General features: G+C 45.2%; 1 protein-coding gene across 2 annotated transcripts in view; it reads left to right on the forward strand.

Moving 5' to 3' along the window:
- RETREG1 (reticulophagy regulator 1) overlaps nucleotides 1-19,853 on the forward strand; it is a 130,272-nt gene that overhangs the window by 71,692 nt on the left and 38,727 nt on the right. The window contains exon 1 of one of the 2 annotated variants that reach the window (XM_030332275.1): nucleotides 19,249-19,743. The exons of the other annotated variant lie outside the window; for it this stretch is intronic. Coding sequence (XP_030188135.1) covers nucleotides 19,709-19,743 — 35 coding nt within the window. The 5' untranslated portion in view covers nucleotides 19,249-19,708. Of the gene's footprint in view, nucleotides 1-19,248; nucleotides 19,744-19,853 lie in introns of those variants that run through there. 2 annotated transcript variants of the gene reach the window in all.

Consider the following 19,853-nt stretch of genomic DNA (forward strand, 5'->3'; position numbering starts at 1 on the left):
TCAGCCACTGACAAGCTCTGTGTGGGCACAGTCTCTGTATCTGTGTACCATTCTTCAAGACCTTTTTTTTTTTTTTTAAGTTTATTCATTGATTTTGAAAGAGAGAGAGAGAGCATGAACGAGCAGGGGAGGAACAGAGAGATAGAGGGAGAGAGAGAGAATCCCAAGCAGGCTTCACCCTGTGAGTGCAGAGCCTGATTGAGTGCAGGGCTCAATCTCACAAACCATGAGATCATGACCCGAGCCAAAATCAAGAGTTGGATACTCAGCTGACTCAGCCACCCAGACATCCCCTTCCTCAAGACATTTTAAGGATTATATGAAACAATTAACATAAAGTCCTTGGTACATAGTAAACACTCCTTGGCTGCTGTTATTATCATCTGTCATGGGGAGAGGGAGTGAGCTGGCCAGCAGTAACGAGGGACCAAAAATGAAGAAACAGGAGATCTAAACCTTCCTTCCTTCCTTGTGTTGATATGCTGATGAAAGTCAGAGAAAGGAAAGATCATTGTGCTTGGAGAGAGCAAGGTGGAGTAGGTGAGATGGAAACTGTTCATCTCTTGGGTGTTTTTTAATTTAATTTTTAATTTTTTTCCCCTTGGGTGTTTTTTTTTTTTTTTTTAAAGGAAACACTTACGTGAGACAGAATGCCTGCAGTCTTCCCAGTGTTTTGCATGTGATTATATTCTCATCCACCCTGCTATCCTGAATCCAGGCTACTTAACAATTCCATACTCGTTAAGTCTTCACAACTGTGTGAAATGCTACTATTACCCCACTTTCCCGATGAGGAAACAAGCACCGAGAGGTTAGTTAACTTGCCTGAGATCACACAGCCAGTAGGTCGTAGAGCCAGCATCCGAACCCAGGCAGCTGGCCCCAGGGTTCCTGTGCCAGAATTGCCCCTCGGAGCACATGCACTTTGCCCGGCACGGTGAGGGGGTCAGATGCCAGAGACTCTGCTCTTTAGTGGTTTACTACTCGGGCAAAGAGTTACAATGCCCTTGTGAAGTCAAACTTGAGAAACAGAGGAGAGGACTGTAGTCAGGGTGGGTTTCCCGGAGGTAGAAGGGAGGATGAGGACAAGGAGGAGTGGGCAGAGGGCAGGTAGACCTTTCCAGGCAGTCTGGCCTTCTGGGGCAGGAAGAGCCGTCTCAAACGATGGCAGGTTTGGGGCGTGGGAGCGGGAGCGGGAGTATAGCGCGCAGCCTTCTAGACGCAGGGCGAGCTACGTTAGGCTTTGCTTAGACTTGATCGATGGTGATGGAAACAGAGGTTGAAGATGCACCTGACCACCACGCGGGATAAACACGAATCGCGGGGCGGGGTGCGGGTGGCGGTGCTGAGGATACTGTCTGCGCATCCGAAAGACACTTAAGGTTCAGTTTCCCCCTCTACCTTGTGACACCTCTGGGTGGACTGACTGAATGTGCAATGATGCAGTTAAAGGCCTGAAGAAGAATTCAGGAAAGTAGCTGCAATCGCTGGGAACTCAAGACGTTTGTGTTCTCAGGTTCAGCTGACTGTTGAGCAGGGCTGCAAAAACAGCCCTCAGGTGTCCTCAGCGGGCTGGTGATGTTATTCAATCAGATGTTGATACATGAAAAGAGTGTTTCTGGTTTGTTAAATTACCACACTGCCAGCGAGGGCTGCCGGTTTGATTTGCACCTGATATGATAAGAGGCTAATTATACGGCAGGATGACCCACGTGGCAGGACACTGTTCAGTCATAGCAACACAATATTTATCTGGACAGCAGACAGTCAAGCTGCTAATTCAAGATGCAATCTTTTCCAGGGACTCGGCCAATGCAGTAAAAACAACTTTCCCCCTTCCTTACACAGACACCCTCTGGTTCTCGGAAATACAACCACAGGTTATTTTCTGATTAGCTACCGTTGTAAAAACTTATTTGCTGATGACCTTTTTAAGAAGCATTTTTATATTGAATAATCACCATTATAAAAAGTCTGATCAGTGACAGGGCACCAAAACACAGAATCCCAGAAGGGATTAAATCCTTTGTGGATTTTAAGAGTAGAATTTCAGGCTTACTTTCTTTTGATGTGTAGATTTTGTATGATCGCAAAAGGAATACATGTGTGGGAAAAGTTTTGAAAATACTTAACGCGCACAAAATAAGAATCCTAGAGATAATCACTAATAATATTGGGGTGATAGTTCCTTTGACATGGTTTTCTTTAATCGGTTACAAATAGACACATTCTTTGTATTTAATGTCTTATTTTTGAGAGAGAGAGAGAGGCACAAGCGGGGAAGGCTCAGAGAGTGAGGGGGACGGAGGGTCCGGAGTGGGTGCTGCACTGACAGCAGAGAGCCCGACGCGGGGCGCGAACTCACAAACTGCGAGATCATGACCCGAGCTGAAACCAGACGCTGTAAGCCGGTGAGCCCCCCAGGGACCCTGACACATTTTTAAAACTAATTTGTAGGGCTGTGCATGTGTGTGAAATACAGGGGTTGGCAAACTGGCTTGCACTTTATTCTTACATATGGTCTATTTACAGTAGTGGAGTTGAGTAGTTGTGAAGAGACCATATGGCCAGCAAACCTTTGAATATTTACTATGTGGCTGTGGACAGAAAAGTTTTCCAACCTGTTTTAATATGTTACGGATCCCACTGCCATTAGATGTTCTTCAAAATTACGCGTTCATGGGGTCCCCGGTGGCTCAGTCGGTTGAGCATCCAACTCTTGATTTCATCATCCCAGGATCAAGCCCCATGTTGGGCTCTGTGCTGAGCACGGAGCCTGCTTGGGATTCTCTCTCTCTCCCTCTGCCCCTCTTCCCCACTCACTCATTCTCTCTCTCTCCAAATTAAAAAAAAAAAAATGTGTGTACAAGCGAGTAGATTGAAGTTCTGCTTGTTTTCACTGTGTCCCTTATTCTCTGCATTCAATCAGTAAACCTGTTTGCCTCCAGGATATGTGCTAGACAGCCCCCCACCCCCACCCCATCATCCCCTTGAACCTGTGCCGGCTCTCATCCCTACCAGCCTCCTCTCCTTCCTCGATCATGATGAGCTGGTCCTGGTCTCCACACCTAGCCAGAGCTAACTATTTCGATGATTTTCCATTCCACTTGGAACACGGCATGCGCCAACACCGAGGGACCTCGGATGCAATGCCCTCCTAGCTGCCAGGATCCAAGAAAAGCTTTTGGCCACCTGGAATGTATGGGCTTCCAGGCATATCAATTTAAAGGGCCCAGTTTTCTACTCATACTGGTTACAGTCACTCTAAAATCACTGTTGGCTAATTTAGTTATGTTGATAACATAAACTCACGTCTTGTTTACATCATGTGTCAGCTTGAAAACGCTCCTTTTCCGGGTCTCCCTCCACGTCCATTCTGTTGAAACCAGGGCCACTTTTTGAGAGTAACACATTTTCCAGGTTGTCGTCACTCCTAGTTGTGATGGAGCTCTTTAAAAAAAAAAAAAAAAATCAGTCACTGGAAATTGTACCAAGCGGTAAACAACTGTTTTGATCGGTCTCTGTTTTATCTTTTTCCCCCCGTTTTATCGAGATATAACTGACACGACGCTGTGTAAGTTTAAAAGGTACAACATAATGGGTAGATGTATGGAATTTTGCAAAATGATGACCACAATAAGTTTAATGAACACTCTTCACCTCATACAGTTACAAATTTTTCTTCCGTGGGACGAGAACTCTCTTATCTACTAAGACCTGCTCTCTTAGCAAACGTATGATGTTATTAACTATAGTCATGAGGCTGTGTGTTGTGTCACCAGAACTTATTTACCCTATAACTGGACGTTTGGACCCCTTGTCCACTTTCACCCAATCTCGCCAACCCCTGCCTCTGGCAGCCACCAATCTGCCCGTCAGTCTTTATCATGCGACCGCTTGCTATATTACTCTTTCAGTAAATTATTTTATTTTATTTTATTTTATTTTATTTTATTTTATTTTATTTTATTTTATTTTATTTTATTTTATTTTATTTTATTTTATTTTAACTCCAGCACAGTTAACATACAGTGCTCTATTAGTTGCAGGTGTACAATATAGTGATTCAGCAAGGGCTCTCCTTAATTCCCTCCTCACCCATTTACCCCACCCCTTTTTGGATCAATTTCTGAGAGACGTATTTGCGTTAACACTTAGCCCCTTCAATTGTGATGTCACACCCCCCACAAATAATTATGAAATCTGATAAGTGCCCTTTTCTTTCTCCTTAGTTATGTTGTTACTTGTTTATTTTATTTATTTTATTTTATTTCATTTTATTTTATTTCATTTTATTTTATTTTACCAATTCTATTGAGTAACCCCTATGACATCTAAAAGCTTCCTATTGATGGATGTCATTTCCGCCATTCTTCTTCCCCGAGCTCTTTTTTACTCACAGTAAAGAAATTCAAGTTGCAGCCCTCGTACATGACAGATTGAGTTAGAGCACAAGCATGTGGCCACATCCTCTTTTTGAGGGTTAGTTTCAAGTGAAACAAAGCAAAGCATGTTTTAAAGGGATGACGGTTACCCCGTGGTGGACTCTGAGGTCCCCCCTTGGGAATGAACCCTGGTTAGTACCCCTCCCAGGAGGAGCCTCGCTTTTGCCCTCAGGGTTTGTAAATGGCGAAGAGCCTGGGAACAACTGTTTCTCATTTTGGTGAGACTCCCAGTACATCTCACTTGAGGACAGTTGCGCTTTCGTGGGGAGAGAAGGGGACTCATCATCCTGAGACTAGGTACACATAGTGTCCCCTCTTGCACATCCATCCACAGCTGGTGTTTCCTGGCCTCTGTTACAGCCTCTGACATGGTGTGTCCCTTGCTCTGTGCTTCTATTTCGGACTCGAGGTGGTTTTAGATTTTAACTGCTTGTGATGGCCACAGAAGCCAGATCGGGAGGAGTCTTAAGTGAGTCATGCCCTCCACAGTTTTCGATACGACTTGTGATTTCATTGTCTCATTAAGTCAAGTTTGATATAAACAATTCACGTTGGTTATAAATAAGCGGATTGAAAGCAGCATCTGGCAGTGCGAATCCACTATGGAAATTTATGATGAACTGTGTGTGTGGCGTTGCCATGGTTCGATGCTAAAAGTAGGTGCAGGTAAGAAGCCAAGTCTCGTTTCCATTTTTAAACCATGAACTTCCTCTAATACTCAAAATAGGAAAGAAACATGAAAGGTAAGGACAAATGGCACACGTGGAAAGGAAACCTGAACTTGGTTTCAATCCTGGAAATTTTTTCAGAGTAAGGGAAAAAATGGCAGGTTGTTACAGCTTTCCTGAGAACACCTTGGGAGTAGCTCACACATGCTCACAGCTCACCTCCAAGGACACTGCTTCCCCCAAGGAGCGTACCCAGTGCCCTGTCTTGCGTATGTCCACGGAGATGGGTGCACAGGCTTCTGTTGCCCTGAGTCAGCCCACCTCTGACTGCTGGGTCTAGTCCTGGCATTGCCTCTTGGCTGGTGCTGACACCGGGTGGGAGGGAAGCAAGATAATCTTGGGGGCTCTTGGGGAACACGGGGTGCAGTGTGGTTAGCACCGGGCTCAGCCGGAGAGTGCGGGCCAAGGTTGGGTAGGTCGAGGAGAGCAGTGCTAAGAGGGCAGCGAGGTGGCCTCTCCAGGTCTCTGAAGAGGCGAGGAGTCCTCGGAAAGGGCAGGTGGGCAGAAACCAGTTTGTGGCTGGCATAATTGGATCATCGCCATCAGTAACGTGGCACTGGATTATAACCCGGATGATAAATTCTGAGTCCAGCTGAGTCTTCACTGATACAAATGATTGAATAAATAAGTGAATGAGGGAGGGAGACAAATCTACTTTGCAGAGGAATTTCAAATAGTATGTATAGTCATCACTGCCCCATTCAGGAGGCAGAGCTGTGTCTTTGTGCAGCCCTCCCTGCCCCTTGAATGTGAGTTGCACTCAGTCTTGCTTCCCGAAGACTGTAGCATGGAAAGGGAAAAGCAATAACCTTCCAGTGGAGAAGACTGGCAAACACGGCTTTATCCAAGTGAGCAAGTTAACATCAGCAGGGAGAAGTCATGTGGGCATCATGGACCCCTGACATGATGTCAGGAGAAGGGCCCTTCATCTCTGTGATCTTTTCCCCCAAAAGCCACAATCTCCATCTAATCATGAGAAAAACATCAGACAAATCTAAACTGAGGGGCATTCTCCAGAATACCTGATGTCTACAAGATACTCCTCAAAGCCATGAAGGTCATAAAACCAAGGCAAGACTGAGCAAGTCTCCGACCAGAGGAGACTGAGACGCTATGGTGACCAAACACAATATGGCGCCTCAGACGGGCTCCTGGAAGAGAAAAAGAGTGAGTGTGGGTGGGAACTGGTGAAATACAAATGAGTCTGGGGTTCAGGTCATGGTGATATACCAGTGTTGGGTTTCGTTTTTGACAAGTGTACCGTATTAATAAAAGATGTTAACCCAGGGAAACTAGGTGGGGGGTGTGTTGGAGCTCTGTGTACTATCTTTGCCGCTCTTCTATGAGTCTAAAATTATTCTGAAATTTAACATGTATTAAAACAAATTTGTGTATGCTTATGGGAGAGAAGCTGTGGATGCTGGAGGAAACCTCTCATAGGAATTCCTGGAGACAGGAAGTCAGGGATTAACACCATGAGAGGCTCACTGGATCCGGTTTCCCTTCCAAGGCTCTTTAAGGTTCACATTTGGGTTTATTTCTCTCTTTTTTTTAAAGGTCATTGTTTTGCTAGTCACTGAAGGGGTTTTACTCACACCCTGATAGACATGATGTCACTAATGGGACACCGTAAAGTTGCTATTAGCATATCACTTGGAAGCCTGAGCGGCCTAAAGGAGGCAAACCACATTTCCGAGAGATCAGGTTTATTATCAGACAGTGGTTGAGGCAATAGGGAGACGCCATCCCATTAGGTTACCGGAGGGACTTGCCCTTTCCTTCAAGAAGAAATTGTGAGGTCTCTTAAGGCCCTCCTCTTTCCCACTTATCAAGACCACGAGATGTTCAGCTTTTCTTGTTGCAAATGCTTCTAAAGGGGTTGGTTCCTCTTCAAAAATACCCCCTTGCCTGGAGGAGAGGTTCTCTCAGTGTCTGAGGAGATCTCTCATCCTCAGGCTGCCTCAGCAGGGGGAGCTCCCCCAGCCAAGGCCACAACAGGGCCAGATGGCACACCGTGAAAAGGGACTAGGAAACTTTCTGGTCACCCAACCTGTAACCTCAAAAGTAATATGGAAATAATGATTAACTGTCGTAGGACTGTTGAACTGAAAAGTCTTCATTTTTGTTCGGCTTCTCCACAAAATACTGGGGGAATGTATCGCCAGGAAGCATCTTATCAGGTGCTATTTAAGGAACGAAAAATAATTTTTGACACTGACATAAGCAAAATATGATAAGGACGATCAACATATAATAAACGTCTTACGCAATCCATAGTTAAACAGAAAGTTACGATGGCCGTCTTTGGTTATGTTTTTTTTTAAAAAATTTTTTTTTTTCAACATTTATTTAGTTTTGGGACAGAGAGAGACAGAGCATGAACGGGGGAGGGGCAGAGAGAGAGGGAGACACAGAATCGGAAACAGACTCCAGGCTCTGAGCCATCAGCCCAGAGCCTGACGTGGGGCTCGAACTCACGGACCGCGAGATCGTGACCTGGCTGAAGTCGGACGCTTAACCGACTGCGCCACCCAGGCGCCCCTGGTTATGTTTTTAAAAAGTTCAAGAGGTGAAGTTTGTTTTGAGCTGTGTGTCACTCTTGTAGAGTCACCCCGATCTTTACCGTCCACACAGACCTCTGTGTCTGCAATTTGTGGCCAGAAATTTTCCATTTCCTGATGTTTGCTAAGAGCAGTGGGGCCTGCCAGAGTTCTTTCTCTCCTGTGGCTATTTGTTCTAAGTTTCTTGGAACCAGAGATTCTCTGCTGAGGACCTTCACCCCCCGAAATACACGTGCAGACTTAGAAGAGAGCTTTAAAGAAGCAAGTGAGCAAGACATCGCAGGACAGGTGTCTTCTGCGGAGGGACGTTTGAACCAATGATAACATTTGACTTTGATTTTTGTCAGTAGGTATATTCCTCCTGGAGTTTTATAAGTTTTTCTTTCTCTTTTTTTTTGGAGGGGGAGGGTAGTTTGGGGATGGATGGGAGGAAGAGAGAAAGAAATTAGCTTGATCCAGAGGCATGTCAACTGTTTTAAGGAGAGAAGGGGTGAGGAAGTAAGTAGGAAAGAAACCAGTCACAGGTGACCAACAGGCCCTCTGAGAGGAGATCACAAACCAGAGTTTGTAGCGGCCACGTTTAGTGCCACAAAGTGGGTCTCAAGAAACGCAGGACGCAACAAAAAACAAGCCAGTGCCATAGGGTGATGTGACGCGTGAGGTCCCAGCACCCTCCCTGTTTCACACAGTCTTTTTCCCAGGTCTTCCTTAAGCCATTGCCAGATTGCTGCTTCTTCCTTCTGTCAGTGTTTTTCCTGAGGCTACGCTCCTACTCTCTGTTCATTTCAACTTCCTGCTCTTCTCCCCTATCATCCCTTACCCCCGACCCTTCCTGTTGTGATCCCACTGACTACTCAAAAGGGTTACTTGCCATGTTCACGCTTCGCTTTGTGGATCCCAGTGGTTGACAACTCCTGTATATCCCAACTTACCAAGAAACAGTTGGCTCTAGAACAACGAGAGTGTTAGGGGTGCCAGCTCCCTACACAGTTGAAAAAATCCACATATAACTTTTAATTCCTCAAAAACTTTAATAGCATACTGTTGGCCAGAAGCCTTACTGAGCCCATAAAGGGGTGATTAACACACATTTTGGATATGTGTTATATGCTGTATTCTTACAATAAAGTGCTAGAGAAAAGAAAATGTTATTAAGGAAATCACAAGAGAAAATACATTTACAGTCCTGTACTGTATGGATTGGAAAAAAATTCATATATAAGTGGACCCATGTTGTTCAAGGGTCAACTGCGTAATGAACTTTTATTGAGAAGAAACATATTTGGTCAGAAATTTAGGACATTAGTGTTCCCTCACAGAGATCAATGTGACAGAGACACAGCTAGCACAGGACATGATTCTTGGAGGCTCTTGAGTCTGTTCCCTAGTAGCCTTTCTACCCCCGTCTTCTTTCCATTCCTTGACCCTCTTTTCCTCCGGCCATTTGCTGACTCTTCTCCCCTGTTGTCATCCTTCATCACATGCCATCGTTCATGAAGCTTTATTTCATCACACCACTTTGGGGGTGGGGCACAGTTCAACCCATGACAGGGTCAGATGGCAGGTGTAGCATGGACCAGACAGGAAGGGTGTGAGAGTCACCCGCTGGCCAGCCTGAGGGTTTGTGGTGACGTTGGGTCCGGTTGGGGTCCCTACTGAGACCATAACAAATTATGTGACATTCTAGCACAACCTAATACGATGGAAGTTCCAAGAAATAGGGGTAAGAAAATGGTGCTATATTGGGTCCTGCACGTTGGTGGCCTAAACTGATGAGCATGAAGGGGTCCGTTATTGATCATACCAGGACATGAGGTGCAGCTGGGGACTGTCCTCGGCTGGAAAATAGGGTGACTACAGCGATACCTCCAGAAAAAGAAGGAAGGTCAACCAGAAAAACTGGAGGGCAGGGACTTCAGGGGTGCCATGTCTTCAGGGGTGCTATGGTTTTAGAGTACCAGCTATTTTTGGATGAAAAGAAATTTGAAGAAAACACTCCATGTGCTAAGCTTAAAAAAAAAGGAAAAAGATAAAATGGGTAACTGGGTTGATTCTGTTCTCATTATTTTGAAAAGAGACCAAGGAAAAAAGTTTCCACTTTCTCTTCCAGGCTATCCAGATGATCTAGGTCGTAGGTTTTCCACTGGAGTACCTGGAGGAACTCTGGATTTCCAAGGACTGGATTCAGGGGCTGTGTTTGGGGGGGGGGGGGGGGGTGGGATTGAGGCCATGTTTCAGTGCCCTGGCTCCCATTTAAACCTGGGTAACTCTTTTTGGTTGTTGTATCTTTTCTGTACTAAAGTTTGTCATAACATAGCATTTGGGGAAACAAAGTTTCCGTTGCTCTGAAAGGCACCAAGGACAGGTCTCCGTGTGACTCCGCCAGCCGGAGAGCAAGAGAGACGGTACCGACCCTCTCGTTAGGGTGAGTGTTGTGATTATTCATTGGATTACTGAGTGCTGTGACTAACACCACATACATATAGGGTCATCTGATCCCTTGGTTTTTTGTTTTTGTTTTTGTTTTATCTAAAGGAAATGTTCCTCTTTTATTTTATTCCAAAAATATACTGGCTTTGATCCTAGTCCCATACCTCTATTCCACTTCTGCAAAGCACATAATACATACTCTGAATTGTCCTGGGAAACATTCTCTCTTGGCAACACGGGGAGCCTTCGGTGGGAGATGAGGAAGACGGACAAAGGGACTTCTGACCCTTTTTTTTTTTTTGATTTAGGTAAATATTCTTGAGAGAGGGAGAGAGAGCCAAGTGGGGGAAGGGCCCAGAAGGAGGGAGACAGAGGGTCCGAAGCAGGCTCTGCAGGGACAGCACAGAGCCCGATGCGCGGCTCGAGCCCACAAACCCCCAGATCATGACTCGAGCCAAAGCCAGACGTTCAACCGACTAGCGCCACCCCGGTGCCCTGGTAATTCTTACACTTCTGAGTCACTGGGTGCAGGGCAGTCTCGCTCACTTGGGTTCTCTTTCCCTCATTCTTACAACCCATATATGTCTGCTACCAAACAGTCAGCTCCTCAAAGAGGGGGACTGTTACTGGCCTGGCTTAAGTGAGAATCCTGAAGCCTGAGATTTCTGCTGGGGATGTGCTTCTGAAGGCCCTGTTTCCCAAGTGAAAGAGCAGGGATTTTTTTTTTTTCTTAAAAAACATTTTTTAAAGAATATTTTTCATTAATGATAGCAAGCTACAGAAGAATTCCCCTTCCATTTAAAAGTCATCTTTCTTTTTTGTATTTAAAAACAATTTCTTAGGGCGCCTGGGTGGCTCAGTCGGTTAAGCGGCCGACTTCGGCTCAGGTCACGATCTCGCGGTCCGTGGGTTCGAGCCCCGCGTCGGGCTCTGTGCTGACAGCTCAGAGCCTGGAGCCTGTTTCAGATTCTGTGTCTCCCTCTCTCTGACCCTCCCCCATTCATGCTCTGTCTCTGTCTCAAAAAGAAATAAATGTTAAAAAAAATTTTTTTAAAAATTAATAAAAAATAAAAACAATTTCTTTTCTTACAAGAGCAATTTGTATATATTTGTTACAGAAAAATGGAGAACCCAGACAGGCAAAAAGAATAAAATGGAAAATATTCCTTATTTACTTCAGCCAGGGGAGAAAACCACGATTAACACCTCAGTATAGATCCTTCAAAATGCTTTTCCTTTCTTCTTCCTCTCCCTCCCTTCCTTGTCTTCTTAACTAAGAGATCTACCTTTCTGTATCTTCATACGTATCTTTCCAGATATTTTCACCAGGATATAAATGTATATTTTTATATGAATGGTACTATACACCTTTTCTTTCCTCTCTCTTTTTTTTAGCTAACTGTACCATGGAGAGATTTTTATAACAATCTCATCCTTTTTAGCAGCAGCACAGGATTTCACTGCACCGAAATTTAGTTAATCCCTTATTGACAGGCCTCTACGTTGTTTGGGGTGTTGTTTTTGTTTTGTTTTGTTTTGCAGTTATAGGTGCCTATATTTATTTTATCTCTACATTCAAAAGGTTTTCGTATGATTTATGAAGTATGTAAGATATTACAAATAACATGACATTGAACGTATATATGTGCTTATAGCTTAGCATTGCACAGTATATTTACAGGGCCTGTACTGCTCAGGGTATTTGATCACAAGCATTTGGCCGCCCTTAGGCTAGGCGGCAGAGGAAACCAGACCGAACTAGGACAAAAATTACAGTGAGCACAGAGTTTCAGGGTGGGCTACGAACATAGATCAGTGCATTAGAGCTGATGGTGAGAATCTTCTCTGTGGGTGAAGAAGAGCAAAGAGAACATACAGCTTCCATTTTTCTGACCCTGTTAGCCATTTGGAACATTTCTTTACTCACATAATTAATATTCATTACTAACATCACCTAAAAATATCAGTTTGTTCATGGAGCACCTGGGTGGCTCAGTTGGTTAATCGTCTGACTCTTGGCTCAGGCCATGATCTTGGCTCAGGTCTGACGTTTGGCTCAGGCCATGATCTCACGGTTTGTGGGTTTGAGCCCCACATTGGGCTCTGTGCCGACAGTGCGGATTCTCTCTCTCCCTCTTTCTCTCTCTCTGCCTCTTCCCCACTCATGCTTATTCTCTCTCTTTCTCAAAATAAATTACTAAAAAAAATACTAGTTCTGTTTCAGGATCTAGCTCAACCATTGCTGAGATACAGTAATGGACAGGAAGGGTCATTGCCTGCTCTGAGAGGGAGAGATTCGGACAGCTGGTGTGTAAACAGCTGATGTGTAAACAGATAGTAAGATGACATATTGCTAAATTTTATGGAGAAAATGCATCAGAATCATGGGACTGAGAATGATATGAGGGATTACTTTTTTAAAACATTTTTTAATGTTTATTTTTGAGAGAGACAGAGCACAAGTGGGGGAGGGGGAGACACACACACACACACACACACACACACACACCCCACCCCGAAGCAGGCTGCAGCTTGCTTCAGCTGTACTGACAGCTCAGAGCCCGATGCGGGGTTCGAACCCACAGGGAGATCGTGACCTGAGCTGAAGTCAGATGCTTAAACAACTGAGCCACCCAGGCGCCCCGAGGGATTCCTTTCTAAAAAAGGCAAGAAATAGAAAAGCTTAAGGGAAGGGCAGGGGGCAGAGATGCTGCATCCTCTTTGGATGTGGTATTTGGAGATACTGGTGGGACTTCGGGAGTTGAAAAGATAAATCGAGGCACACTATAAATTTGAAGAGTTTATCTGCACGAAAGTCAGTTTGAATCAGGTGGCACCAAGCTGGAAGTGGCCAGAGCACTCCCCTGACGGGACCCAGGGAAAGACTTTGCTAGAGATTCTGTAGGAGCCAAGCAAGGCAATGATCTGATTGGTTATATGGAGCTCAAGCGACTCCCTTCTTTTGGGAAGCCTACTGGCTGCTTGTGATCGGTCCTCCTTAGATTACCCTTGAGGCATTTGTAGGCTCACATTTGGGTTTGTTAAAGTGTGCTGCTAAAGCAGGAGAACCATTTCGATCTAACGGCCTCCTTGTTTAATTAATGCAGCACAGGTGAAGATGGTGAGTAATCAGTGGCGAGTGGGTAAATTTTGAGCAACTGACTCACAACGGGTAGGGATCAGGCAGCCGATTTGTAGCATTTGCCAATTTCCATGGTGCAAAGGCTCCCACCACCGCTGGCCCCAACTACCTATTTTATACCACTGGACGCGAGAGGGAAGAGATAGGAACAGTTTCCGTGAGCCAGTCAGACCACAGCTGGTGGGTGGTAGGACATATGGGCTTGGAATTCTGGGGCATGTTTGACGGGGAATATAGATTTGGGCCTACAAGTGGGGGGGTTAAAGGCTGGGAAAAGAGAGATTTCCTAAGGAGATCATACAGCATGAGAGGGGACTTGGCCGGTGTTAGAACACTGGGACTGCGTTCTCCAAGTGTGGGTCCCCCGTCAGCAGCATCTGGGAGCAGGTTCATGGCACATCCCTGGCCTGCGGAGTTAGAGTGGCCGAGGGTGGGGAAGTCCTGTCCTCGTGATCACCGGCGTTGAAGAGCCAGTTAGAAGAAGGGCACCTAGCGAGACCAAGAAGGAATGTTGAGAGAAGCTGGAGCTGAGCACAGGAAGTGGAGTCTTTGAGCCAAGCATGGGGACGGTGCCAGGACAGAGGGAAGCGGGCTGCAGTGAAGGGCCCCCAGGAGGTCAAGTCAGATGGGATGAACAGTATCAGCTGCATTTGAAGAGCAGTACCAGAGTCATGGTGGGGGCAGGAGGTAGGTTGTAATTGGTGAGGAGTGACTTGATCACGGGCCATTGGTTAGGACCTTTGGCTTGAAGAACAGAGGACAAAGGTTAGTAACTGGGAGATGTGTGCTCAGTGATAAGGTTTCTGGAAGAGGCCTGGATAGATTTGTGGCCGAGAGAAAGAGCCAGTAGAATTTGGAAAGGTCCTGAAGGCAAGAAGGAGATGGGATAATTTTGGCACCAATTGGAGAAGAGTAGAGGGGAGGGAATCAAGACCTTGGGATGCACCCTGGCCTTGAAGAAGTTACCTGTGGGATCTTATCCTTGTCTTCAGAGGCTGGAGGGAAGGAGGGATGGAGAAGATTCTGGCAGATGGAGTAAATGCTCCACGGACTCTTCTTAGTACCGTCCTATTGATAGATCTTCTGTAAATCTCTACCCTTATCCCTTTTGATGAAAAGTGATTCTGGAAATGTTCCTGAAGCAGTTGGTAAGATTGTGTTAGCCACTCTGCTCTCATGGGAACTTTTGTTTTATTTCTAACTTAAACCAATTTTGGCAAGAGAAGTAGAGAATTAAAGTTCTAAAGCTGTACAGATCACTAGAAATGCAATACAAGCGACGTATAACATTTAAAAATTTCTAGTAGCCGCAGCAAAAAATAAAAAACAAGTAAAAGTAATTTTAATAATATATTTTACTTGATCGATACACCCCAAATATCATCACGACATGTAGTCAGTATGAAAATTAGTAATGAGATATTTTACATTCTTTTTTTCTCTGCGTCTTTTTTTTTTTTTTTTTAAATTTTTTTTCAACGTTTTTATTTATTTCTGGGACAGAGAGAGACAGAGCATGAACGGGGGAGGGGCAGAGAGAGAGGGAGACACAGAACCGGAAACAGGCTCCAGGCTCCGAGCCGTCCAGCCCAGAGCCCGACGCGGGGCTCGAACTCACGGACCGCGAGATCGTGACCTGGCTGAAGTCGGACGCTTCACCGACTGCGCCACCCAGGCGCCCCTTCTCTGTGTCTTGAAAGCCTGCACTAGCCACAGTTCCTGTGCTGGGTGGCTGCCATATTGGACGGTGCATCTCTAGAGTCCATACGGTTCTGTAGCACTGAACGCTGATAGAAGAAATAAAAATGTGGCTGTTCTTAGGAGGTGACAAAGACTCTGGTCAGCCTCCTCTGAGCTCTTTTGCATCTAGGCTATATCCTTGGGTATGTTCTCAAGAACCCAGTTTGCTTGCTTGTTTTTAAGTTTTTATTTATTTAAATAATCTCTACACCCAACAAGGGGCTGAAACTCACGACCCCAAGATCAAGCGTTGCTTCCTCCTCCAACTGAGCTAGCCAGGCACCCCCTCAAGGACCCAGTTTTAGCAGGAGTCCTGTCAGGTCCATTTAGCGGGAACCCCTCACCCTTGACATCTGATCATCCTCAGTCTCTGACCAAATTCCTCATCTCCCAACTCCCCGGGTAACATCTGACCACCTTGGCCTCCCTTCAGCAAGAATGCCATCAGGTCAGCTTGGCAAAGAATCACCCTCCCTATCTTAGTAATTTTCTGTGCACCAGTGACTCCCCCCTCCTGCACCGGTACCCAGCACTTGGCCATTCATGATAATATTGCCCTGTAACCTCCAAGAGAGGGAGGATCCCTCTTATTGTCTCTGATAGAAAGTTCCAGAGCCTTAGTGAATGCTGCCAAAGAAGAGTAGGAAGAAAAAAGTCAGACCAATGATTATGTGAAGAGAAAAAGCAACATCAAGAAAAGTGGACAATTAGCTTTGATATGGCAGTGATTTCCTTAGGTCATCCTATATGACTGAACTGCAAAGGAAATAAAAATGCTTGTTTAACGTATACTACTGAAACCGAATGTATACAGATTTTGGGGGAGTATGGATACAAGACAACTTGAACTGTGGAAGTGTGTGGCACACGAGCCTTCGCCAGAATGCGTGGCTTCTGCTGTCTGTTCAGCTGGAGAAGTGAAAAGAATACTCTGCACTCGAGTCTCTCCTGATTGGTCAACGGTGGGTCACCTGACTTTGCCGGGCCCCTTTTCTTCAGCACCCAAAATGTTGGATGGCTTCTGGGGCCCTCAGGGTTTCTCCCACGTCGGTATGCTGTGAGTCCTTTCGTCCAGGATGCCCAGTGAATTGCAGGTCAGCAGTGCCGAGGAAACCCTTGCAACCCCAGCCCCCCACAGGGCTGAAGGTGTCACTGACATTAGGAAGCCACCCGCTGTGTCAGCGATGTAGCTACACTCTGGTTTCTGTTACCGTGTTGTCCCTGTTCCCCCCCTCATCCTTGTGAATTTCAGAAGCTCACACATTTATACCTAAAGGAGGATCCATTGTTGGAGCAAGTAATTTAAAAATGCATGAAGGAGTACTTAAAGGAAGTATTTTAATAAATATTTCATATTAGTAGTAAGTCATCTGTTGGGACACTAATCAGTTGTCCTTTGAACTGAGAAGCACATTTCAGGAATCTATTTAGTTCTGTAGTAACTAACCAACTAAGTTTGACGACAGCTATACTCAAAAGTTCAAATGTTTATTTATTTTATTTTTTTTAATTTTTTTTAACGTTTATTTATTTTTGAGACAGAGAGAGAGCATGAATGGGGGAGGGGCAGAGAGAGAGGGAGACACAGAATCAGAAGCAGGCTCCAGGCTCTGAGCCATCAGCCCAGAGCCCGATGCGGGGCTTGAACTCACGGACCGCGAGATCGTGACCTGAGCTGAAGTCAGATGCTTAACTGACTGAGCCACCCAGGCGCCCCTATTTTATTTTTGAGAGAGAGAGAGAGAGAGAGAGAGAGCGAGAGCCCACATGAGCAAATGGGAGGAGCAGAGAAAGAGAGAGACAGAGGATCTGAAGCAGGCTCTGTGTTGGCTGCAGCGAGCCCGATGCAGGGCTTGAGATGCAGGGCTCGAACTTACAAACTGTGAGATCACGACGTGAGCTGAAGTCATATGCTCAACTGACTGAGCAACCCAGGTGCCCATGCGCTCAGATATTCAAAAAATAGTAAACTGGGAGTTTAGGGGAACAAGAGTTAAAACTAATGGGATAGAATTGTTAAAATTGAGAGATCGTAGAATTAGCTTTTTGGCGTTGTTAAGTGTCAAGTGCTGAGTGGGAACCTGGATGGCTCAGTTGGTTAAGCCTCTGACACTGGTTTTGGCTCAGGTCATGATCTTGAAGATGGTGAGGTCAGGGCCCATGTTGGGCTCCCTGCTGACAGTATGGAGCCTGCTTGGGATTCTCTCTCTCCCTGTTTCTCTGCCCCTTACCCCCTCCCCGCTCATGTACATACACCCACGCTGCGTGTGCTCTCTCTCAAAATAAATAAACAAACTTTAAAAAAAGTGCTGAAATATTCTCACTGATAACGTTTGCAGTGTTGCAACTTTTCTAACAATATAGCACCCTGCTTTGGGTCTGGGAGGCATTTGCAAAACCTGATTTTCAGAACTCTGCTATTACTGTTTTCTTTCAAGGTCAAAAGTGTTTGAGTTATGTTATCTGCACTGACTTAACCTCAGACTTTGAAGTCTGGAGCTTTCAATCTTGTGTGAGGTATTAAAGAAATTGTCAGAATTGTGACATGCGTGTGTCACAAAACAGCTGACACTATCCCAAAGAAAGCAGATTAATATGTTATCTGCTTCAACTCTTCAGTTCTTTAATGCTCTAGAAATCACTTCGACACATGTAAATGTCAAATATACATTAAATGTAGATAAATTGCTATGTAGTGACAATGGGACATACACATCTAAATTTTTCTTTAATGTTTATTTATTTTTTGAGAGAGAGAGACAGCATGAGTGGGGGAAGAGCAGAAAGAGAGGCAGACACAGAATCTGAAGCAGGCTCCAGGCTGTCGGCACAGAGCCCGACACGGGGCTCGAACCTACGAACTGTGAGACCATGACCTGAGCCGAAGTCAGATGCTTAACCGACTGAGCCACCCAGGCATCCCTGTTTATATTTATTTTGAGAGAGAGAGAGAAAGAGTGCACATTGGGGGGGGGGGGGGGCGGAGAGGGAGGGAGAGAGAGCACACAAGAGAGAGAAAGAGAGAGAGAGACAGAGAGAGACAGAGAGAGAGATGAGAGAATCTTAAGCAGCCTCCATGTTCAGTGCAGAGCCTGACATGGGGCTCGATCTCAAAAATCATGAGATCGTGACTTCAGCTGAAATCAAGTGTCAGACGCTTAACCAACCGAGCCACCCAGGCACCCAAAAAGTATATTGTCTCTTAATAGTTAGATCCTGCTTACTACTTTACCTAATGTTCCTAATCAGGAAAAAAAAAAATGATCTCAAGTTTTTATGCAAAGCTTTTAGGGTATATTCCTAAAAGAATCTCGGTAATATTTTTCTTAGCCTTTTTTTTTTAAATGAAGAAGGAGCTATACTTTCTTTTTTAAATTGAGATATAATTGACATATAACGTGCATTTCAGGTGCATAACATAGTGATTTGATATTCATATGTACTGAGAAGTGATCAACATGATGTCGAGTTAACATCCACACACAGTTAACAATTTTTTTTCTTGTGATGAGCACTTTTAAGATCCATTTTCTCAGCACCTTTCAAATACACGATACAGTGTTATACGCTGTCATCACCGTGCTGGACACTACACCCCCCAGGACTTATTTATTTTATAACTGGAAGTTTGTACCTTTTGACCACCTAGGTGCAACCTTCTAGCCTCTTTAGAAGCAGGAAAAATTGAAGTGATTTTTGTCCTGCTCATAGAAGCTGCAGCAAATGAGGGTACTTGGTGATTGATTACACGTATGTAATGATGAGCCAAGCTATAAAAATATCTTGGGCACGCGGCCCAGCCGTGTGCCAATGTCAGGCTGCTTGCTCTCTGATGACAGAGGGGAGTCTGTGGGAGGAGCCCCGTTGCCCAAAAGAACACACGGACCCATTTGTGTCCATACCCATTCTGGGTTGAGAAATCGAGATGACCCAAAGGAAGATTTTCTTGCAAAACAGTGTCCCTCAAAACACAACTGTTCTTGGTGTGTGTTTCTCTCTCTCTCTCTCTCTCTCTCTCTCTCTCTCTCTCTCTCTCTCTCTCTTTTCCCCTTTGGAGTAAACGACCTCTCGCTGAGTGGCTGAGCGTTCTCAGAACAAACAAGGCTCTCAGCTCTAGCACGTCCAGCCCATCTCACTCTCCGCCCCCAGCCTTCTCCTCTGAGTCGGAGATATGACGGCCCAGGCTGAAGTTTTAGGCTCCCCATGGCCGTGCCACCCTTCAGTGGGTGCCTCGTCATGCCAGGAAAAGAAAACAAGAAATAGGAAAGAAAAAGGGTGGGCAGGTCTAGGTGAAGTCATCCCAATAAAGGTTAATAGCTGGGCGGTGACACCTTCTCACACCACTGGACAGAAAATGCTTGCTCCCAGCTGCCTGTCACGGTACTGGGAGTAAGAGGTGACCTATTTATTTTTAGAAGGGGACAGTCATAATAACCCGGCTCCTAGCTTCATTCAAGGCAGGCAGGTGCTTTGGACGTTTGTAAACACCTACTTTCTGAAGAAGGGAGGAGCGCTTTTTTTTTTTTTTTTTTCAAAAGGGAAAGAACTTGAAGGCTGGGGATCTTCCCCCGGGACACTCGCTGTTGAGTGGAGAAGAAGCCATTGTAGCACACGAGTGCTACAGCCGTGTCCACTCGGCCATTATTTTTATACAGGGCAGAAATGCCTGAAGGTGACGACTTTGGACCAGGCCAGAGGTAATTGCGATATATATTTACTTTTTCTTGAGTCTTTTTTATTTGCTAGTTATCTTTTTTAAAAGGCATTATCACTCATTTCAAAGTAGTTTGAAACAAACAAAAAAAAA

Source organism: Lynx canadensis, chromosome A1 (assembly GCF_007474595.2).
Source record: "Lynx canadensis isolate LIC74 chromosome A1, mLynCan4.pri.v2, whole genome shotgun sequence".
NCBI lineage: Eukaryota > Metazoa > Chordata > Mammalia > Carnivora > Felidae > Lynx > Lynx canadensis.